Here is a 25,384-nt window from a genome sequence, read left to right on the forward strand (position 1 = left end):
GATATTTTTTCACAAGTTTTTTCAGTTGAATTCATATCTACAGTACAGACCAAAAGTTTGGACGCATCTGAATGAGAAGGTGTGTCCAAACTTTTGGTCTGTACTGTATACATAGCAGAAGAAACTGCACTGATGATGCTCCAGGAAATCTATAATCAAGTTACCGCTGTAGCTGAATAAAACGCTGATAGAGAAATTTTAACTGAGGAAACTTGAAGATAATAAACATACGATTGCTACAATATATGGTTTGTCTGTGTTCTTCAAGCAATCTTGGGTATTTTTTTATAAGGATAAAGTATATGCAATGCTAATCATCAGGGGGTAAAATACACATATTTCAGAATTCGCATTCCAGGAGCTAAATATCATATTGGGAACGCTTCAAGCCATAAGCGACTTCAAAAACAACCCACGGCAACAATGTTAAAGTAACCTAATTTAACTGCGGACTTGGCAACACTGGTACCACGGCACTCTGTCGTAGGACATCCATCTCTCTTAGTTCACTGTTTGTATATTCTGTTTTCTTTGCGCACAAAAAGTATTCATGTAGCTTCATAAAAGTATGGTTGAACCACTGATGTCACATGGACTATATTAATAATGTCCTTACTACTGTACCTTTTTGGGCCTTAAACATGGTTTCGGCCTCAAAAAGATTTGTCTTTCAGAAAGACATTTTGGCAGCTGGACAAATGTTTTGTTTTCAAATCTTACTATATCCTGTACTTATATCCTGTCAAAAAAAATTAAACAGTCATACTCTGACTAAGGTCTATTAAGGGCAAGACATCTCTTCCACCTTCCACCCTTTTGAGTGCACTATATTGAAGAAAACATCCTCATAAACCATTCTGATCCTCAGTATCGCTCAGGTAAACAGCCTCCCTGATTAAAAGAGTATTGTTATACACAATATAAATCTATATTAAAATCACTTAGCCTACATAACAAAGCACTCTGTTGTGACATCCTGGGAGCCTGTGGGCAACACAGCCTGCTCAACTGGACGCAGTAGTGACCCTCACCCGCCGCTTTTTCATTACGAAAGCAGGAACTTCACCAATTAAATTCAGCCAAGTTTGGTGACTAGGATTGTGAAACACAAAGGGAATGTGTATGCACTAGCTGAATTCTTGTGTTTTGTCATCTGCTCTTTGTCCCAGTCTTCAAAATTCCCCAGAGGGCTTCAGAGCATTTTTTTTTTCACAGAACACAGAGTGATCGTAAACGCTGACTGGTTTCGTCTATGCGTGTCAATCACTTGGGTGTGTTTTTCCTAAAAGTGTCTTGGCAGCAGCAGCCACATGACAGTTAGGCCAATTTGGTCACTTTAATAACACTTTTAAATTACCTACAACATGGCAGAACATCTTACAGTACATTACAATGCGTAATGTAAGATGTTCTGCCAAAACAAAGACGTGCTCTTCAATATTCAGACTGGTGTTTGATCTTTATGTTTGACTATCAAATAATGATATTTGCCTATTTATCTGTGTGATGCATGTGTTCACGCTGGAAGGTAAATGGACTAGGATTACACACCTTTCCCATTAAAACCATCCCTCTCACAGAGACAATGAAATCACTTAAATGTCTTAATCACAAGAGGTGAACCTGTCTGAGTGTGTGTGCACTTGTGCATGACAAATATGAGAAAAATGAGGGTGTATCTCTTTCCTCCTGCCTGTTTTACCCTTTCTCTTTTAATTGTCCATTTTACAAGTATTTTATTGGAATATGACTGCTTGTTTAACATGAAATACCAATGTGTCCACAAAACCAGTCTTAAGTAGCGTTATAGCAATAGCCAAAGATAGGCTATTGTATAGGTGAAAATGATCAGTCTTTCTTTTATGCCAAAAATCATTAGGATGTTAAGTAAAGATCATGTTCCATGAACATATTTTCTAAATTTCCCACCGCAAAACGTAATTTTTGATTAGTAATATGCACTGCTAATAACTTCATTTGGACAGCTTTAAAGGGAATTTTCTCTATATTTAGATTTCTTGCACCCTCAGATTTTCAAACAGTTGTATCTCGGCCAAATATTGTCCTATCCCAACAAACCATACATCAATACAAAGCTTATGACCCTTATGACTGGGTCACAAATATGTAAAAAAGTCATTTGAAAAGCTGACAGTTATATCAATAAAATAAAATTAGAAAAGAAATAAAATGAAGACCACTCTGGTGTACAGACAATGAATGAAGTCAGTATGAATTTCAGAGCAGTGACTGGTGTCTGCAGTTCATATATAAATTTGGTTGTGACAGATGCATGACTGTCCCCTCTCTCTCATTCTCCCTCATACACAAATTAGGGTAACGTTAGTTTAATGTTGATATTTCATTTCTAACTAGTGAAACAAGTATATATAAACAGATGAGAGCAAATATAAGAATTGCCTGACGGATCCTTGAAACCTGACGCGACAAGAAGCTACGAACACGCGGTTGCTTTTTTATTATAACATTAGCTTACAATACGGTCCGGTTTCTATGGTAACATAATTGCGATACGGCATTTTAAGGATATTATAGGCGCGTTCCAGTCTGACTCAGCCAGAACGCGCCTAGCCGCCTTAAAACGCTGTCTAGGTAGTCAGTGCACTAGGTTTTGAGACATCGCGCCGGTAGCCGGGCTGGGTCCGTGTCTGTTCTGTGTATGTCTAGCAAGCTCTCTATCTATTCCCATAACAGAAGACCTACAATAGCCTACAAAGAGGAGAAACCACACCTCGTGCATTAGACTATATGTGACAAATAAATAGAGCACCTCTGATGGGTTAATACAGCGTGGGAGAACGGTTCATACTTTCTTAAGATGGCTCAGGGAAACACCCTTTAACGGTGATTACTGTGTCTGCATACTGTATGAAGGTGAAACATTATTGTATATCTGTATGTGTTTGAATTATTTATTATATATATGTATTTGCTTGATTCTCAGAGAGCGTGCTATTTGAAAGGACGTGATACATAATTTATCAAACGTTTGATACGGCAAATGGGTGTTAATGTGCCCGAGATGTGACTGTTTTTTATAATGTATTTTAATGCCGGGGTCCTTCCAGATCTCGATACACACTCTTGGGGGGTACTGTCCCTCTCCGGTGTCATTTTCGGCTTTATTTCGAGGCCCTATAACCCAGTGAAACATGATCACACGCACGGCACAGAATAAGGAGATACGGACAAAATACAAGACAACGCGTGTCTTACCTTAAATGTGATAATCCACTCTCAGGATATGACTAGAGATGTGAAGAGGAAAGAAACGTGCCCTCGTGTTTTTCCTTTAACTGTGAGAATACTAATAGTGCAAATGCGGCTTTTTACATTACAGCGCTCCTGTGAAGCCGCAAACTCATTCACACTGAGAATAAAACAGACAGTAAAGCGAAGTGATGGCAAACTGAGGGCTTCGCCGAAACGCCGACGCTTCCTCAGTTTTGACCAATGGCGTTTGGGATTTACAACCTTAATCCCGCCCTCCACAAAATGGAAGCTAATTAAAGCCCTCACTATCCCTTTAAACCCGCCTTGTGAATTGGACAGAGCGGTCACGCCTTTGTACTGGCAGCTTCTCGCTTGACAGCCAATTAGACGCGCGATGAAAAGATTGACAGAGCTAAGTGACCAATGAGTGGAGTGGAATGGGTGAGGCTTGTCAGGATTGACGTGGCTGGAGGCCAATGGAGGACGAGCAGCAGGTGCCGCTGCAGGACTGTCGCGCGGTGGGGAAGAGATTTGCGCGCTCTTTGTTGACAGCAGCGCAGTGTGTGTCTGTCTGACGCGAGAATGATCCCTGAAGCTGGACGCCCCAGATTCCGCATTAATGCCGAGGAATCTGAAGATCGAGGTCTGGGTGGCCGCGCCTTACAATTAACTGTTATAGGTCAGAAGTCAGAAATGGAACAAAATTCGAGGTGACTACAGCTGTTTAATTTGAGCACATACATTAATTATTAGTATTAGTATTATTATTAGCCTATTGGTGACTAAGTTACAGCTGTTTAATTTGAGCACAAATACACCATTTGTGCAGCATATTATTATTGTTATTGGTGACTACAGCTGTTTAAATTGAGAACAAATAGACTATTTGTACAAATATAAAAATAAAATGGCCATTTAACATTATTATTATTACTATTATTAATAATATTACTCAATTTGTACAATATATAAAATAAAATGACCATTTAGCTATTATTATTATTACTAGTGACTACAGCTGTTTAAATTGAGCACAAATAGGCTATTTGTACAATATATTAAATAAAATGACCATTTAGCATATTATTATTACTATTATTAATAATATTACTCAATTTGTACAATATATAAAATAAAATGACCATTTAGCTATTATTATTATTATTATTAGTGACTACAGCTGTTTAAATTGAGCACAAATAGGCTATTTGTACAATATATTAAATAAAATGACCATTTAGCATATTATTATTACTATTATTAATAATATTACTCAATTTGTACAATATATAAAATAAAATGACCATTTAGCTATTATTATTATTATTATTATTATTAGTGACTACAGCTGTTTAAATTGAGCACAAATAGGCTATTTGTACAATATATTAAATAAAATGACCATTTAGCATATTATTATTACTATTATTAATAATATTACTCAATTTGTACAATATATAAAATAAAATGACCATTTAGCTATTATTATTATTATATTATTATTATTATTATTATTTACAGCTGTTTAAACAGCTGTTTAAATTGAGAACAAATAGACTATTTGTACAATATACAAAATAAAATGACCATTTAGCACATTATTCCTATTATTATTAATATAACACAATTTGTACAATATACAAAATAAAATGACCATTTAGCTATTATTATTATTATTATTATTATTATTATTATTATTATTGACTACAGCTGTTTAAATTGAGAACAAATAGACTATCTGTACAATATACAAAATAAAATGACAATTTAGCACATTATTATTACTATTATTCTTAATATTACACCATTTGTACAATATACAAAAAAATAACAATTTAGCTATTATTATTATTAGCCTATATGACTACATCTGTTTAAATTGAGCACTAATAGACTATTTATACAATATACAAAATAAAATTAGAGACCATTAATAGACCATTTAACATTACTATTATTACTATTATTAATAATATTACACAATTTATACAATATATAAAATAAAATGACCATTTAGCTATTATTATTAGTGAGTATTATTATTGTTATTAGTGACTATAGCTGTTTAAATTGAGAACAAATAGACTATTTGTACAATATAGAAAATAAAATGACCGTTTAACATTATTATTATTATTACTATTATTAATAATGTTACACAATTTGTACAATATACAAAATAAAATGACCTTTTAGCATATTATTATTACTATTATTATTAATATTACACCATTTGTACAATATACAAAAATAACCATTTAGCTATTATTATTATTATTATTGACTACAGCTGTTTAAATTGAGAAACAAATAGACAATCTGTACAATATACAAAATAAAATGACCATTTAGCACATTATTATTACTATTATTATTAATTTTAAAGAATTTGTACAATTATATTATATTTTAAAATGTAATTTATTCCTATGATTTCAAATCTGAATTTTTAGCATCATTACTGCAGTCACATGATCTTTCAGAAATCATTCTAATATTCTGATTTTCTGTTCAAAAAACACTTATTTTTATTTTTATTATGATGATGAAAACAGAGTAGAATTTCAGATTTCTTTGATGAATAGAGTAGCATTTATCTGAAATAGAAGTCGTTTGAAATGTCGTTATCATCACCTTTTTAAAGCATTCAATTTAAAGCGTCATTGTTAAATAAACGTAATAATATAATATCTATAATTTCTTTCCCAAAACGACTCCAAGCTGCAGTTTAGATAAATGCTGATCTTTGAATATTTTTATTTATCAAAGAATCCTTAAAAATGTATGCAACTGTTTTAAATATTAATAACAATAATAATAATAATAATAATAATAATAATAATAATAATAATAATAATAAAATGTTTCTTAAACAGCAAATCAGCATATTAGAATTATTTCTGAAGGATCATGTGACACTGAAGACTGGGGTAATGATGCTGAAAATGTGGCTTTGGTCACAAGAATAAATGACATTTGAAAATATATTAAAATAAGAAAGCAGTTATTTTAAATAGTAAAATTAATTCACAATATTACTGCTTTTGCTGTGTTTTGGATCAAATAAATGCAGGCTTGGTAAGCAGAAGAGACTTCTTGTGTAATAGCTACTATTTAGCATATATTAATAATAATACTATAATAATAATTATTTTAATTTAATTCAATAATGAACATGTTGTTCTTGTTCTTGTTAGTAGGTAATACTGACATTACCACAGTTGTTACTATTCAGAAGTTCTTCCATATAAAAAATATTACTTTTTTAACACAATTAGGATAAACATTTGGAATACAAATAAAAATGTAGGAGACAAGTCAAGAAAACATTTTTTTTATTCTACACATGTCCATGAAGCACATTCTGTTAGTACAAAGTAATGCGAATGGTATTCAAAGGAACAGCACAGAAGCCCAGACACTGATTGACCAATAACTTAACCACATTTAGAAAATAAATAAAAATAGATCATGAGCCACTGGATGTCATTGTGAACTCAGACATTACTGAATAATGGAGTGATAAAAGCATCTGATAATTAGTTAGGGTAATGGGTTTTTTTAGCATTTAAAAATTTAGAAAACAAAGATCAGGTCAAAGTGCAAGTGATAGGTCCAGTTATGGCAGAGATGTCAAACTGGGGTTACCAGACTGACAGACAAGTGCGCGCACACACACACACACACACACACACACACACACACACACACACACACACACACACACACACACACACACACACACTAACAACAGTACACACACAGGCCTATTAATAGAATTATGTGGTCGTGAAGACTAATGAAAACAAGCAAGCTTACATGCAGAAAAAAAAACAGGAAAATAAAACAGATGACAATAGTGAATAAGTGGATACATAAAAAACAGCAATTGTCTATTCAAATAGAGGGCTACATGTCTAAGAAATCTCCTAATATAATAACTGTAGGCCTACATAGCCCTAAATTTAACCTGTGATAGGGTTTAGTCAAGTCTAGTGTATGTATATTTTATTCCACACCTAAAACTACACCAGTGCCATCTGCACAATTGGACAGAGAAAATTTTATCTTCTGCCCATATGAATATGAATTTGTCTGACTTCATTCGGCCATACAGTGGTGTGAAAAAGTGTTAGCCCCCTTCCTGAGTTTTTTTTTTTTTTTTTTTGCATGTTTGTCACATTTTAATGTCTCAGATCACCAAACAAATTTATGAAGGGAAAAAAAATCTAAACCCAAATGGCCCTATGTGAAAAAGTGTTTGCCCCCTAGCCCCACTGTTAAAACATAACAGTGGTTTATCACACCTGAGTTCAGTTTCTCTAGTCACACCCAGGCCTGATTACTGCCACACCTGTTCACAATCAAGAAATCACTTAAATAGGACCTGCCTGACAAAGTGAAGTAGACCAAAAGATCATCCAAAGCTGCACATCATGTTGAGATCCAAAGAAATTCAGGAACAAATGAGAAAGAAAGTAATTGAGATCAGTCTGGAAAAAGGTTATAAAGCCATTTCTAAAGCTTTGGGACTCCAGCGAACCACAGTGAGGGCCATTATCCACAAATGGTGAAAGCATGGAACAGTGGTGAACCTTCCCAGGAGTGGCCGGCCGACCAAAATTACCCCAAGAGCGCAGCGACAACTCATCCAAGAGGTCACAAAAGAACCCACAACAACATCTAAAGAACTGCAGGCCTCTTTTGCCTCAGTTAAGGTCAGTGTTCATGACTCCACCATAAAAAAAGACTGGGAAAATATGGTCTGCATGGCAGAGTTCCAAGACGACATCCGCTGCTGAGCAAAAAGAACATAAAGGCTCGTCTCAGTTTTTCCAGAACACATCTTGATGATCCCCAAGACTTTTGGGAAAATACTCTGTGGACTGACGAGACAAAAGTTGAACTTTTTGGAAGGTGTGTGTCCCATTACATCTGGCGTAAAAGTAACACTGCATTTCAGAAAAAGAACATCATACCAACAGTAAAGTATGGTGGTGGTAGTGTGATGGTCTGGGGCTGTTTTGCTGCTTCTGGATCTGGAAGACTTGCTGTGATAAATGGAACCATGAATTCTGCTGTCTACCAAAAAATCCTGAAGGACAATCTGTTCCTGACCTCAAGCTGAAGTGAACTCGGGTTCTGCAGCAGGACAATGATCCAAAACACACCAGCAAATCCACCTCTGAATGGCTGAAGAAAAACAAAATGAAGACTTTGGAGTGGCCTAGTCAAAGTCCTGACCTGAATCCTATTGAGATGCTGTGGCATGACCTTAAAAAGGCGATTCATGCTCGAAAACCCTCCAGTGTGGCTGAATTACAACAATTCTGCCAAGATGAGTGAGCCAAAGTTCCTGCACAGCGCTGTAACAGACTCATTGCAATTTATCGCAAACACTTGATTGCAGTTGTTGCTGCTAAGGGTGGCCCAACCAGTTATTAAGTTTAGGGGGCAAACACTTTTTCACACAGGGCCATGTGGGTTTGGATTTTGTTTTCCTTTCATAATAAAAAAAACTTAATTTAAAAACTGCATGTTGTGTTTACTTGTGTTATCTTTGATTAATATTTACATTTGTTTGATGAGCTGAAACATTAAAGTGTGACAAACATGCAAAAAAATAAAAAATCAGGAAGGGGGTCAACACTTTTTCACACCACTGTACATCCACTTCTGAGCTTAAAAAAAACCTACTGTTTACTAATCCAATCATACAGTCATATATTTAATTACAGGTGTAATGTACAATTATTGTTATTATGGTGAAAACATCTAAGTATAATTTTCTTTGATGAATAGAAAGTTCAGAAGAACAGCATTTATCTGAAAGAGAAATCTTTTGTAACATAATTATTTATCACCACTTTTGATCCATCCTTGTCACATAAAACTTTTAATTTCTATAATTTCTTTTGCAAAAAAAGAAAAAAAAACAAGCTTTTGAATGGTAAAGTGTCTTACAGAAGCTTTTTATTTCAGATAAATGCTCATCTTTCTTTGGATCTTTCTATACATCAGAGAATCCTGACAAAAATGTACTCAACTGTTTTAAACTGAGTAAGCCGTTTTCAAATATTTCTGAAGGATCATGTGACTGGGCCAGTAATTAATAGCGTATTTAGCAGGAATGCATTAAATCGATAAAAACTAACAGTAAAGACATTTACAGTGTTGCTAAATATTCATATTTGAAATAAAAGTTCTTTCGAACTCCATTGTTCATCAAACAAACCTTGAGAAAAAAATGTGTCACAGTTTCTACAAAAATATTGAGCAACACAGCTGATAATAATAAGAGATGTAACTAAACCAGCATATTAGAATGGTTTCTGAAAAATCTGGCATTGCATATCAGCTTTTCAATTATATTCAAATGGAAAACAGTTATTTTAAATGGTAATAATATTTCACGATATTACTGGTTTTACTGTATTTTTAATCAAATAAATGCTGACTAAAGAGACTTCATTCAAAAACATTAAAGACTGCATTAAAAAACACAACTCCTAACCTTTGCATATTAGTTTAATACATATTTTGTATAATATGATTTTTCATGCAGCTAACAATAACTATAGCCAAGTTTTCTTCCAATTGTTAAAATGCATAAAAATGCAGTCTCCAGCCTGTTACCATCCAGCCTTTTCCCGATGAAACAGTTGCATAAGTAAAAATAAATAAATAAAAATACAAAATAATAATAATTTGTCAGTTAGACAAAGAGACATTGATTCAATGTCTACTTGTTTCTCATTTGAATTATTGTTAAACATTTTAATGTGCTAATATTTTTTAGCAAAATCCTTGGATAAAAACTTGGCAAGTGTCTCAGCTCCATGTAACACATTACTATATTCATATATAGAATTAAATAGATTTTTCTCCAAAAAACAAAAATGCATAGAAAATGTCTACAGATTCCATCTGTGCCTGTAACATCAGCATAATACAACGTACATTTCTCCATTGCTCCCTAAAACCTCAAAACAAACAGGCTCATTTTCAAAGGCACACCGCAGGCAAACTAATTAGAAAAACACACACACAGAAAAAACCTGTTCAGCAACATGCTTTAGGCCAGAATGTTTGTGTGGTTGTTTAAGAATGAATGAGAAAGAAAAACTACAGATGTTCCAGTCACGAGAACAATACTACAGAGTGTAGTTTACCGTAGTTACTAAATTTAACATAGTTACTACTACACAGTTATGAAACACTGAAGGAAAGGGAAAAAAACATGAACAGTGGCTGATGACAGATCCGTGTGCTGTCCAATGACTATATATACTGTATATATCCAAACATACAAATCTACAATTCACATTAATTCAATTTTGCTTTGTGCATTTGTGACAAATATGCTATGTTACATTATTACAAATGACTCTGAAAGTGCTTCACATAATCTTCTGTGTATATCATGATACAAAACTGCATTGACTTGAATAAATAGAAAATAATAAAATACAGTACATAAGAGAAAACAACTTGAAAATGCTGCAGATTTTCAGTAGTTTCTTATTTTGCAGTGACTCTAGCAGGCATTCCGACATTCAATACAAGACACAACAGTTCTTGTGTTCTTCAATAATTCTATTTCTTACTTGTGCATGATATTGTCATTGAAGAATTTATGTGTAATAGAGATTCCTTTCCAATTTCTAAATTGTAAAATCGCTTATACTGGTTGCGGCCCCTAGGGGCCACTGTTGTGTCTTTATCAGGTACACATGCTGGAGCCACTGCAGCTCGTGTTGAATCTAAAAGATCGCCAGGTTCAATCAGCCCACTGGGTCGGCGTTGCAGCTCTCCTCATGTCAAAATGACCTTCTCTATCAATCCCTCTGTATTTCCCCTCACTCTTTAATTTCCCCCCACAGTTCGATTTGTTTGTGGGCATTAAGTCTTTGACCTCATTTCAGTGTGATTGACCTGAATCTCCCATGTTAGTACATTCGCCAGCACTCTGACTCAAACTTTACCTTCCTTTTTTCTGACCCTATCCGAAAGCTCTTTCTCTACACAGCTCCTACTTTTTGGGGGTGAATTCACTGAAAAAAAAAAAATGAAGTGTCAGTTAAAGGGATAATTCACACAAAAATGAAAATTTGATGTTTATTTGCTTACCCCTGGGGCACCCAAGATGTAGGTGACTTTGTTTGTTCAGTAGAACACAAACAAAGATTTTTAACTCAAACCGTTGCAGTCTGTTAGTCATATAATGGCAGTGAATAGGCACCAAACCTTTGAGGCACGTTACATGTGTACGCGCTCTGGCGTAGTATACGCAAACGCCAAAAGCAATCTGTATAGTACGGTGACGCATTGCTGCCGCACACTTATTTTTTTTCCCACTCAGCTATGTCGTTATAACGACATCTTTTCTCGTAAAAACGACATAATTTTCTCGTTAAAACGACATCTTTTCTCGTAATAACGAGATCTTTTCTCGTAAAAACGACATAATTTTCTCGTTAAAACGACATCTTTTTCTCGTAATAACGACATATTATGTCATACGATCTGATATGATTAATAATAACAATCATTGATTATGTTATGAGATGTTATGTTATAAGCGTTTGTCCGCGCTGCCTTTACCACAGTCCTGACATAAAGGAGGATGCACGCTGCTGGAGTTAGAATACACTAGCAGCTATATATAGAAATAAACTGTTTTAATAATTTTAATGTAATGGTTTCAGTTGTAGCGGCATGTTTATTAGGATTAATCTCCAATCTGCCCTCAGACCCAGAGGATTTAAGATGATCAGATCAAAACTGTTATTTCTGAATAATCAACTCTGAGCTTGGAATATTATTTGGATGAAAGTTTGATTTCACAGAAAATTGAAATAGGGCCTACGATTATAAAGAAATAAAATAGAAATGACAAACGGTTTGATTGTATTATGATAATAATAATTTCGTTCTGTTTCAAAAATGGACAAAATGAATGAAAAAAAAAATTAAGTTTAAAAATAACTACCTTTTAGTATTTTTGTCCGTGGGTAAAAAGAGAGCTATGCTTTAATTATAAGTGGGCGGCAATGAAAAGCCATTTTTCAACTCATGCAGAATAAATACAAATACAAAAATACAAACAAATCTAGCTTAATTTCGTTTTTCTGTTTCTCAAACAAAACGAAATAATAATAATAATAATAATAATAATAATTATAATATTAATAATAATAATCTATTATTATATTAATAATAGATTAATATAATAATCTATTATTATAATAACCTATTATTATTATTACTATAATTATTATTAGGCCTATTATTATATTTTTCTTATTATGAATTCTATTTATTTATTTCTGCTCGTATTTCGATTTGCTGTTAAATCAATCAAAAATGTGATTATTCAGAATTAATAGTTTTGATTATCTTAAATAAGATTTTATAATAAAAAAATAATACGCCTAATAATAATAAGCATAATAACAATTTGAGTAGGCTACAATTTGAGTAGCCTATTATTATTATTATTATTTCATTTTGTTTGAGAAACGGAAAAACGAAAAGCTTGATTCTTCGTATTTTTGTTCATGGGTAAAACACATGAGCTTATTGCTTGAATATTAATTTAACATGCCTGGGCTGTCTTGATACTTAGTATGATTATATACACAGTATACATTATTTATTATATATTATTAAATTTTATCTTTAGCTGAATCAAGCCACGAATCCGGTTTTTCATCTGGATTATACTGTGGAAATATGCTGCGCTGGCTCTGAGTGTAAGCACAATGGTTACAGATAATGAACTCACACGGGAAAGACTGTACATTACTACCTACCTCTTGTTGGATTTATACGAATTAAATAAACACAATTTTGTTTTCGATTCTTTTATTGAAGTAGACCTTTCAAGCTGCATAGAGAGACATAAATTGCGAGAGCGCACCCTGTATTTTTACAAAGGCAATTTGTAACGTTTTGTTGTTATTGTGGAAGTACATAAAATAAAGCAGACATTTATATTTCTTTGCTCTGTAATCACAATGTAAGGGATCGCGCTGGTACCGCCGACCCGAGAAGTGCAGTGCGCTTTATATATGAGACTTGCAAAGAAACGTTATTGTGACTAATTTGCAGAGCGGTACATCAGACGAACATTATTCTGCATGATGGGACAGACCGTAAAGACAGGCTGAGTCGAAAAGTGGCTTTTCCGGGCTGCTCACGCACAAATATTAAAGCATAAGCACTCTTTTCATGAACAAAAATCTGAATGGCTTTATTTATTTATTTTCATTTTTTAAACAGAACGAAATCATCATAATCATAACACGATCAAACCGTGTGTCATTTTTTAAATTTATTTTCTGATACTATTTAAATTTTTTGTAAAATCAAACTTTCATCCAAATAATATTCCAAGCTCAGAGTCAGAAATAACACTTTTGATCTGATCATCTTAAATCCTCTGGGTCTAAGGGCAAATTAGTATGGAGATTAATCCTAATAAACAGCTGCTACAATTGAAACCATTACATTAAAATGATTAAAACAGTGTATTTCTATATAACTCCAGCAGCGTGCATCCTCCTTTAGGTCAGGACTGTGGCGAAGGCAGCGCGGACAAACGCTTAGCTCCCTCACATAACATAATCATATCATCTATAACAGGAACATCAGATCGTTTTTATGACATATTATGTCGTTATTACGAGAAAAAGATGTCGTTTTAACGAGAAAAGATGTCGTTTTAACGAGAAAATTATGTCGTTTTTACGAGAAAAGATGTCGTTTTAACGAGAAAATTATGTCGTTTTTACAAGAAAAGATGACGTTTTTACGAGAAAAGATGTCGTTATAACGACATAGCTGAGTGGGAAAAAAAATAAGTGTGCGGCAGCAATGCGTCACCGTAGTATAGGACACTGATTGTTTACACTGTGCACAAAGATTGTGGGTATAGCGGCTATTCAAAATTACTTGCGCTTATCTTGATTGTTCAAACCAATTTAAAGCTAAAAGATTACATTTGCTTGCACAAACTCATTGGGGACTGTTGACTTTTTACAGATTTCCCCTTACAGCATTTGCATATACTACGCCAGAACGCGTACACATGTAACGCGCCAGATGCTGAGCTCGCGCTCAGGACAGTTGCCCATTGCCACTGCCATTATATGACTAACAGACTGCAACGGTTTGAGTTAAAAATCTTTGTGTGTGTTCTACTGAAGAAACAAATACATCTTGGATGCCCTGGGGTAAGCAGATAAACATTAAATTTTCATTTTAGGTGAACTATCCCTTTAAGATTGTCTCAAAACTAGCCTCTTGTATTAAAGTAGGAGAATATTAAAGGAGATCTTGGATGCCCATTTCTCATACTTTAGGGTCTTCATTAAATGTCTGCACAATACTTTAGTTAAAATTCCTCAATGGTCATATAAAACAACACTTTTTTTTACCTCAAAAACAGCTCTGTTCACAGCGACCCGTTTCGGTGCATTTCTCTTTAAATGCTAATGAGCTACTACTCACCCCGCACCAGTCTCCTGTTTTTTTGTGTGTGTGTGTTTGTATTTGGTGGCGTTTTCCATTGAGCCACTGCATCCTCAGTGGCTCTGATGGTGGGAGAAAATTAAGACTCTTATGTTCACTTTTTATCCAACTACAAAACACCTGCATTGCTTATGAGACATGCTTGGCGGACAGCATACGACTGACTGGGTGCCGAAATATGCTGATTAGCCCATGATTAACTCACCCTCAATGCATCCTAGGTGGATATGACTTTTAAACAGAAACACCTGCCCACTGCCATTATAAAGCTGGGAAGAGCCAGTACAATTTTTTATATAACTCAGATTGGATTCATCTGAAAGAAGAAAGTCATATACAGTGCCTCAAGTATTCATAAGTATTCATACCCCTTCATTTTATTTTACATTTTGTTATGTTGCTGCTTTATGTTAAACTGCTTTAAATTACTTTTCAGTCTACACTCCATATTCCATAATGGCAAAGCAAAAAAATCTGTAGAGCTCAGAGATAGGACTGCATCAAATCTGCTGCTGCTCCTCAGTGAAGACGTATGAAAACATACGTGGAATTTGCAAAAAAGCATCTAAAGGACCCTGAGACTGTGAGAAACAAGATTCTCTGGTCTGATAAACCTCAATTCCAATCATCATGTTCACCATCATCATGCACCATCCCAAAAAAAAAAAAATGTGTGCTGGTAGCGGCCTCATAATGTAGGGCTGTTTTTCAGTGGCAGGGACTGAGGTACACATCAGAGTAGAAGAAAAGCTCTGTGCACCAAAATATTGAGATAGCTTTAATGAAAACCCAGTCCAGAGCATTCAGAATCTCAGACTGGGCAGAAGGTTCACCTTCTAACAGGAAAATGACCCTAAGCACACAGCAAGTGTGAATGTCCTTGAGTTGCCCTTGAGTTGGATAGCCTGGGCTTGAACCCAGTCAAATATTTCTGGAAAAATCTGCAAATGTCTGCCAGACCCCATCCAAGCTGACAGAGCTTGCGAGGTTAAGAGATGAGGTGAAGATGGCAGAAAATTGCTAAAAGTTGATGTGCAAATCTTGTAAAGGTGCTTCAGCTAAGTACTGAGTCAAAGGTATGAATAATTATTTTTGAACAAATTTATGAAGTTGTGACAATTCTGTTTTTGCTTTGTCATTATGGTGCCTGAAATCTAGACTGATGTGGGGAAAAGGTAATTTAAAACAGTTTAACATAAGGCAGCAACATAAAATGGGAAAAAAAGTCACTGTACCTCTAGGATGCCTTGAGAGTGAGTAAATCATGGGCTAATTTGCATTATTGGGTGAATTAACCCTTTAACACCTTCTGGTAAAACAGGATTACGGGGCGTTAGCGAATAAGACGCATGCTGAAATACTGCAATGGCGCAAGCATTTGGTGAATTCACCCCACTATCTTGATATCTTGCTTTTTCGTTCTCTTCTCCCAGGCGGTGAGAGGCCCTGTTCCCTTTTCTATTCTCCATCTTTTGTGTATTCTCTCTTTTCTCAGCCCATCTTAAGCATGACCTATTGTCATTAATCAGTCCTACATTGTCCCTTTATGGTCCTCTTTGCCTTAGTCCCCTGTCCAAGTCTGTCTTTCCAGCCCTTTGTCCATCAGCTGGTTCTCTCTCTTTCTCCCTACCCCCGGTTCCAACTCCTCCCTCCATCCTGACCCTTTCCCTTTCTTTCTCTATCTATCTCCCTTTCTTTCTTTGACCACTGCTTTCCCCTGTGCCCTTTCATCCCAGCCGCATGGCTCAGTGTATGTGTGGGTGCTCACTGCAGGAGTCTTGTCGAGATGGTGGTGTGGGCCCAACGAAAGAGGGTGAGGGAGAGGGGGAAGAACAGGGGGATGGAGAGAATTGGTCAGGACAGGGAGGGACAGAGGGGGAGAGCTGCAGTGCCACTTCATTCTCGTAACAGAAAGAGGAACGGGAGCCCAGGATGTACTTTTTCTCGGCTAACTCTTTAGCGCTGCAGGTTGGCGTGTCCGGGATTTCATAAGTCCTGTTGAAGTATGAGTAGTCCACCTAGAGGTGGGGAGGACACAGTAACTAGATTTGCATTTCTTGAAGAAAAACCCTGCAAGTCAGGGTTTTAGTTCTACATGAAAGAAATGAAGCAGGAGAATTAAAACATACTGTACTCAATACCATCTTTGCAGCATAAAGTTGGTTATCCACCTTATTTTTACCATAAGAGTGGGGTTGGCCTTTTGTAAATTTATTGTGTCTGGCTTCCAGTCTCATCTACGTCCAGCTATTTTTAGCTGTACAAAACAGCTTGTTTTGCTGCTTGATATTGCAAATTGGTGTGTCTTATCATATTATTTTAATGCATTATCATTATTATGAACACGCTGGTTTGTAGCGCAAAAAATTATGGTATCAGTAAATCCTTTTTATTCAGAATTGACTGATATTCAGAAGTGAATTGAGAATGCCTTTTGACATTTCAACTCAGTTTAAATTCCAGTTCAGTTCCAATTAATTAAAACTTACAACGCTGGTTTAGTGACACATTAAAAATTTTCAAAAAAATGCAACATTACAAGAATAAAGTCGAAATATTTCGACAAAGAAGTCAAAATTACGAGAAATAGGTCAAAATGTTTCAAGAACAAAGTTTAAATGTTTGAAGAATAAAGTCAAAATTACAATAATTAAATCGTAGCACTTAAAAGTTCTAGTATTTTGAGAGCATAGCCTGTGCATGCAAATGGACAGATCACTGTATTCATGTGAATCAATCGTCTTTTCGATTACAAGGAGATATTCATTTCATTAAATTATACTGTTTTCTTTGTAAAAAAAATTCCACCACCTACTCTGTAAAAATGTCTGTGGCGTCTTTCATTTATCACATGTATTTAATTAAAAACAACAACAACAACAACAAATACAGCGATCTGTTATGCCACATTAAAGAGCGTGAAAAACAAATTATTGCAATATACATATTGTTTGTATTTCACTATAAAACTGACAGATTTTGAAAGCTGAGACTTTGGAATTTCTTCCAGTGCTTCCAATCTGGGCCATATGTATGCGCAATAGGTTAGAATATGCTCTCAAAATATTATAACTTTAATCTTTTAATTGCCACAAATAAATTATCATAATTTTGACTTTATTCTTGTAATTTTTGACATTCTTAAACATTTCGACTTTGTTCTTTTAATATTTAGACTTTATTCTCACAATTTCAACTTTTTTTTCAAAATATTACAACTTTAATCGCATGATCAAATTTTTAATTTTTTAAATTTTTTTTATTATTCTTTTTTACGTGGCACTAAGATGCCGTTGTGAAAATTTAAGAAAGTAGAAAAAATGCTTGAACTGGATAGTGAAAAAAGTAGCCAATTATATTTAAATTATAAAATGACAATTTTTTAAATTTGCCTGATCCTAGTTGCACATAAATGCACATAAAAATTCTGATTTTTTTCCCCAGATTTTTTTTTTTTTTAAATCTGGAATCTGGCAACACTGTTAGAAAACTAGACCAATTTATTTGAACAAAATCAGAATATCAATTCTGATAAGCAATGTTATTGCTGTGGGTTAAACTTGAAATGGCAATAATTATATTAGTCAACAGATTTTGAAATGTAAATTTTCTATATAAGTATAAAATGTAAACATGATGAAACTGTGTTAAAAGGATAGTTCACCCAAAAATTTTAATTTTGTCAATAAATACTCACTCTTATGTCTTTCCAAACCCGTAAGACCTTTGTTTATCTTCGTAACACAAATTAAGATATTTTTGATGAAATCTGAGAGCTTTTTGATTCTGCATAGACAGCGACGCAACTACCACATTCAAGGCCCAGAAAGGTAGTAAGAACATTGTTAATACAGTCCACGTGTATCATTTTATGCAGCTACTAGAATGCTTTTTGCACACAGAATTGTTAAAGAAAGACTTTAAAATGTAATAATCACTTTAATCAAGCTTGTGCAAACTGTCATAGACAGAAGCTGTTTCGGGAGGATGACATGAAACGTTGCCGTTGCGCATGCGCCTGTGAGTCTCGTAAAAACCATGTTTGTTTACAGGAGCAAAGGAAGCAAAAGGAAAACCAGTCTTCTCTTGGCTTATATCAAAATCCTCCAACATTTTTCTTTACAAATCCTTGTTTTGTGCTTCTAATTCGATGACGTTGTTTTGTTTCGGTTGCATTCGTAACTTCTGGGCAGCACAAAACCGACATTGTACGTCAACTGCCTGGATTCTGTGTAAGACAGTTTGCGCAAGATAGATTAAAGTGATTATTAAGTTTTAAATATGGATATTTTGCTTACAAAAACACATCAATTTGCTACAGGAGGCCTTTATTCACCCCTCCAGAGCCATGTGAGACATTTTTATTATGGATGGATGCACTTTATTGTACACTTGTTTTGGAGTGATGAAGAGAAATACCAACCTTTTTGATTCTGCATAGACAGCGACGCAACTACCACATTCAAGGCCCAGAAAGGTAGTAAGAACATTGTTAATACAGTCCATGTGTATCGTTTTATGCAGCTACTAGAATACTTTTTGCACACAGAATTGTTAAATAAAGACAAATTGTTAAATAGAGTTATTTTTGTTTTCTTTGCATACAAAAAGTATTCTCATAGCTTTGTAAAATTATGATTGAACAACTGATGGCAGATGGACTATTTTGACTACGTCTTTCATACTTTTCTGGGCCTTGACAGTGTTATTAACTTAGCAGCCAATGGGACAGTCAAAAAGCTCCCGATTTTCATCCAAAATATCTTAAATTGTGTTGAAGAACAAAGCTTTTATGGGTTTGGAACAACATGGGGGTAAACAATTAATGACAACATTTTCATTTTGGGGTGGAGTAACCCCTTTAATTACACAGGTCTACAACTTTAGAACACATTCTATCCAGAGGAATATCAATACAATGCTGTCTTAACACTGTAATGAGTCCCATCTGGTACTTCTACATTTACAACCACTGCATTTCCACTTAATAATATTATTCCTTTCAACTCCATCACTTTCCACTCTCCATTTCTTTATTCCATGAGTCTCACCTGGTAGCAGTTCTTCCTTTCAAAGAGCACAGGTTCAAAGCGGTGACCCCAGAGGATCTCAGAGGCCAGGTATGAAGAGCGGCATTGGGTTGTCATGGCAGTGGCCTCCACCATTCCTTCCAGAATCACCACCACTTCTAACTCTTTGTCTCCCTCTAGTGTATGCTTGTCCACCTCAAAGAAAGGGCTCTCCTCATTAATTTCGTGCACAATTGTCACCGGTGACACCAAAAAGATGCGATCTGTTCCTGTGTCAAAGCCGACGTTGAGGTCTGCATTGTCCAATGGCAAGAACTCACCCTCAGGGGTCACCCGTGGCTGCAGGTAAAGGTAAAAAGCATTGTTTAGTATAACACAATTGGTATTTTAGTCATTTTATAGTTATTAATTGTAGACCATTTTATTTAGATTTTAGATGACTGTTTACAGTTATTTATTTTATTCCAATCAGCTTAGGCAATTCCATACTGTATGAAATATAAGAATTTATTTGTTTGATCTCCATGTTCAAACATCTGACCATCTGACCTCAATAATACATCAGAACATGTTAGAAACAGCACATTATTGCATGTAGGTATGAACACAATAAAAGACGAGCATAAACACCATTCTCACAGACATACACACATCTACGCAATGTCACACATTTGAATCTACATGTTTAACACATTGAGATTTCATTTACTGTTAAACAAAAGCATACTGACACAAATAATTTAATCAGGCTTTTAAATTAAGTCATACACACACACACACACACACACACACACACACACACACACACACACACACATATACAGGGCAGATAAGCAAGACATTGGTTTGCTCTGGTAAAATTAATCTCCTCTGCAAATCTTATAAACCTCCGGTATAAGGTTGAACAAAACAAGCCGTCATTAACCACACCAACTGTCCAGATGTCAATCTCTCTCATTCTTTTTCTCTTTCATTTACTCTCTCTCTCTCTCTCTCTCTCTCATCTCACCATGTATTCTGCCTTCATGCATGGTATTTATTTCTTGCATACACTATCATTCAAAAGTTTGGGGTGGGTAAGATTGTATAATGTACTGAAACAAATCGTGTGTTCACCACAACTGCTTTTTTGATCAAAATATAGTAAAAACAGCAATATTGTGAAATATTGTTACATTTTAAGCGGTTAGTCCACCAAAAAATGAAACTTTTGCTATTAATTTGTTAGTTCCAAAACCAAAAGACCTTTGTTCATCTTTAGAACATAAATTAAAATATATTTGATGAAATCTGAGAGCTTTCTGACCTTGCCTAGGCAGCAACACAACTGACACGTTCAAAGCCTAGAAAGGTAGTAAGGACATTATTAAAATAGTGACATCAGTGCTTCAACCATAATGTTATGAAAAAAGCCTATTATTTACTCACCCTCCAGACATCCTAAGTAATTATGACTTCCTTTTTTTAGAGTAAATACATCCATAATAAAAAGTGTCTCACACAGCTACAGGGGGTGAATAAAGGTCTCATGTAGCAAATTGTACATTTTTTATCCATATTTAAAATGCAATAATTACTTTAATCAAGCTTGTGTAAACTGTAATAGACAGAAGCTGTTTCGGGAGGATGACATGAAATGTTGCCGTTGCGCATGCGCCTGTGAGTCTCGTAAAAACCATGTTTGTTTACAGGAGCAAAGGAAGCAAAAGGAAAACCAGTCTTCTCTTGGCTTATATCAAAATCCTCCAACATTTTTCTTTAAAAATCCTTGTTTTGTGCTTCTAATTCGATGACGTTTTGTTTCGGTTGCATTTGTCACTTCTGAGCGGCACAAAACCGACGTTGTACATCAACTGCCTGGAACAGCTTCTGTGTAAGACAGTTTGCGCAAGATAGATTAAAGTGATTATTAAGTTTTAAATAGGATATTTTGCTTACAAAGACACATTGAGTCACTACAGGAGGCCTTTATTCACCCCTCCAGAGCCATGTGAGACACTTTTTATTATGGATGGATGCACTTTATTGTACACTTGTTTTGGAGTGATGAAGAGAAATACCAACCACTGCCATGATTAAGCTTGGGAGAGCCAGAACAATTTTTAGTATAACTCTGATTGGATTTGTCTGAAAGAAGGAAGTCATATACACCTAGGATGCCTTGAGAGTAAGTAAATAATAGGCTAATTTTCAGTTTTGGGTGAACTTAACCTCTACGGCTGATTTTAAGACTGATTTGCAGGGGTGCGGCCTGATTTGAGGCTTGTCACAAACCTGTGGTTTTGTGTGGTATCATTAGGATTTCTTTAACTGCTCCTGATTGAGACAGAGCATCCCCGAACTCAGATCTTGATTGGGCAGCCTCTGGCGTGATACTTGCGATAGCCAATGAAAGCAAGCAGCCGTCACCTACCGGATGTTTCTATAGCTGAAACTTGGCAGCTACAAACATGCCACGAAAGCAGAGTACTGAGAAAGAACATCACCCTTATTCTTTTTTATACTTTGTTTTTCATTGTGAAACTGAATACGCAGCAGGAGAGACAGCTGACAATGTCAGTTGTCGTTAAAGGAGTAGTTCACTTTCAGAACAAAAATTTACAGATAATGTACTCACCCCCTTGTCATCCAAGATGTTCATGTCTTTCTTTCTTCAGTCGTAAAGAAATGATGTTTTTTGAGGAAAACATTTCAGGATTTCTCTCCATATAATGGACTTGTATGGTGCCCCCGAGTTTGAACTTCCACAATGCAGTTTGAATGCAGCTTCAAGGGGCTCTAAATGATCCCAGACGAGGAAGAAGGGTCTTATCTAACGAAACAATCGGTTATTTTCAAAAACATTTTCAAGTTATATACGTTTTAATCTCTACACAGAGTACACACTAGACAAGACGAGCATTTGAGGTTAAAAAGTTTTTTTTTTTTTTTTTTACTAAGTAAGACCCTTCTTTCCTCGGCTGTGATTGTTTAGAGACATTTGAAGCTGCATTTCGAATTCGAGGCACCATAGAAGTCCTGAAATGTTTTCCTCAAAAAACATAATTTTTTGCGACTGAAGAAAGAAAGACATGAACATCTAGGATGACAGGGGGTGAGTACATTATCTGTAATTATCTGTTATTTGTTCTGAAAGTGAACTACTCCTTTAAGTATTTTTCTTCTCTAGTCACGTTTGATCTTGCGAGTCTCCGTGAGATCTTGTGTAACTTTGAAATCGTTCCTACAATGAACAAGTATGTGGTCTCACGGCCTGGATGAATCATCTAGTGTGTGCGTTCAGAGGATTATAAGGCTAAAAATCGGTTAAAACTGTCTTTATGTCTGTGGTCTCCCATGGTTTTAAAATCAGTTAAGATTTGAAAATCATTAGTGTGTGGCCAGTCTTACTTATTTGAACCCAAATATACAGACAATGAGCTAAGAGAGATGAACGTCCTTACTCAGAACGCCGGCTTCTGCATTAGCAGCCCCACACATGCCTCATGGTACTCTCGTGAACATGAGGCAGAGACTTACACAGAAGAAAAGAAATTGTTAAATAAAGTCTTTTTTTTTGTGCACAAAACATATTCTCATAAGTTTGACCCACTAATGTCAAATGGGTTCTTTTAACAATGTCCTTAATACCTTTTCAGGCCTTGACTGTGTCAGTTGCGATGCTGTCTGTGCAGCATCAGAAACCTCTTGGATTTCATCAAAAATATATTCATTTGTGTTCCGCAGTTGAACAAAAGTCTTACGGGTTTGGAACAACATAAGGGTGAGTAATTAATGACAGAATTTTCTAACCTTGCATTGTCAAATTATCTGATATTTTAAGAGATTTTCGGTTTAGACTACATGACTTGGTCATACCACATGATTTTGAGTTGGTGGACAAAAGTTTTTAAAATATAAATTAGCAGTGAAGCAATTTTGTCTTCAATTTTATCTAAATGAATTTTAATTCAGTGCTGAATTCTCAATATAGAACAGGTATTTTGGTATAAAGTCACTGTATGTAATGTGTGAAACTGTGAATTGCATTTTTGTTCTATTTTTTAATAAATCAAATACCAAGAAACAAGCACACCATCTCACTGACCTTCAGTATCTGTGCTCGTACATGAGCCTCCACCAGGTGGCTCTTGCGCATGTTTCCCACTCGCCACATCATGCAGAGTTTCCCGTCCCTCATGGCCACTACAGCCGCATCCGAGAACACCAGTGTCTCATTGCGCTTCTTGGGCTTGGCGATCTTAGCCATTACCGCCCCAATGATGAAAGCGTCGATGATGCAGCCCACAATGCACTGCAACACGACAGCCAACACCGCCAGGGGGCAGGCCTCGGTAACGCTCCGGAAGCCATATCCTATAGACGTCTGTGTCTCCAGAGAGAAGAGGAACGCCGCCATGAAACTGTTCACCTGCTGAAAGCAGCGTTCCTCCATCTCTGCCACCGTCTCCACCCGACTGGAATCCACCACAGGTTCCAGCGGAGCCACAGAGGATGAAACAGACGAAGGAGAAGAGGAAGATGATGGTGGGGACGCCAGATCCCCATGCGCAGCGGCGATGAGCCAGAATGTGAAACCAAAGAGCAGCCAGGAGAGCAAGAAGGAGAGGGTGAACACCACGAGCATCCAGCGCCAGCGGATGTCCACGCAGGTGGTGAAGAGGTCGGTGAGGTAGCGCTGGCCCCGTTCGCTCATGTTGACGAAGGTGACGTTGCAGCGCCCGTCCTTGCCTACAAAGCGCCGTCGGGGCCGGCGGGACTGGCCGCGGCGTTCGTGGGGCGCCGAGGGCGAGAGGGTAGACGAGGCCTTTCTCTTGCTCCTCTCCCACCTCCCTTCTGCCCCAGACTCCCCCCTGAGCGCCGAGCCACGCCCTCCTCCTCCTCCCCTCCTCCCTCCCCCTTCTTCATCATCATCATCATCGTCATCCTCCACATCATCATCATCCTCATCCCTCTCTCCGCTCCTTCCTCCATTGCTGTGGTGAAGAGTAAGCACTTTGCCGTTGCAGTTGGGTGACGGAAGTGTGCCTGACTGGGAGGAAGTGACATCATCACTTTGCGCCAGCCTCATAACTTCCTCCTCGTCCAGAGGGGTGTCCACAACTGCACTGAAGCGCCGCTTTACCCGAGCAGCCCCCATTATTGACCAACTACAAAATGTCCAGGAGAAATGAAGCGTTCAGTGGATAAAAATATGGATGCAGCAATATATATCCAAAAATATGAGTTATAGATTGTATTCCACAGTGAGGCTTATGGCCGGAAAGAGTCTGTATTGTCATTCAGATCCCGGCAGCCAATCACTGCCCAGAGACGGAACGCAATCAGATCAGAAATCATCTCTGACATTATTAAAGAGTCTCCACTTGAGCGTTCCGTCCACTCTGTGTAACCGTCAGCTATTGATAAACAAGTATTCCTGGACTATTTTACTGAACACAAGTTCCAAAGTTGTTAGATGCAGTAAATTAAAAAAAATCCAGTTTCAATGCAGTTTCTCAGGTTTAGCAATAGTTTTGCTAAGGTTAGGTGGTGGGCAGAGACCAGACATAGGAAAACAGAGCTGCTTTAGGTCTATGCGTAAC

The 25,384-nt window shown here is 36.2% G+C and overlaps 1 protein-coding gene across 1 annotated transcript; it reads right to left on the minus strand.

Moving 5' to 3' along the window:
- Positions 1-16,514: 16,514 nt before the first annotated feature.
- kcnj14 (potassium inwardly rectifying channel subfamily J member 14) lies at positions 16,515-24,939 on the minus strand. Its single transcript, XM_073846574.1, has 3 exons — positions 23,887-24,939; positions 19,821-20,138; positions 16,515-16,787 (listed from the first exon to the last, which is right to left on the minus strand). The coding sequence occupies exons 1-3, from the start codon at positions 24,937-24,939 to the stop codon at positions 16,515-16,517; spliced, it is 1,644 nt and encodes a 547-aa protein (XP_073702675.1).
- Between the last annotated feature and the right edge of the window lie 445 nt (positions 24,940-25,384).

This window comes from Garra rufa, chromosome 9, assembly GCF_049309525.1.
Source record: "Garra rufa chromosome 9, GarRuf1.0, whole genome shotgun sequence".
NCBI classification, from domain to species: Eukaryota; Metazoa; Chordata; class Actinopteri; order Cypriniformes; family Cyprinidae; genus Garra; species Garra rufa.

Coding starts and splice junctions, on each gene's coding strand:
- kcnj14 (XM_073846574.1), bottom strand. CDS start 24,939: ATGGGGGCTGCTCGGGTAAAGCGGCGCTTCAGTGCAGTTGTGGACACC. Junction 20,139..23,886: donor TACGAGCACAGATACTGAAG/GTCAGTGAGATG, acceptor CTTTACCTGCAG/CCACGGGTGACCCCTGAGGG. Junction 16,788..19,820: donor AAAGGAAGAACTGCTACCAG/GTGAGACTCATG, acceptor CCCCACCTCTAG/GTGGACTACTCATACTTCAA.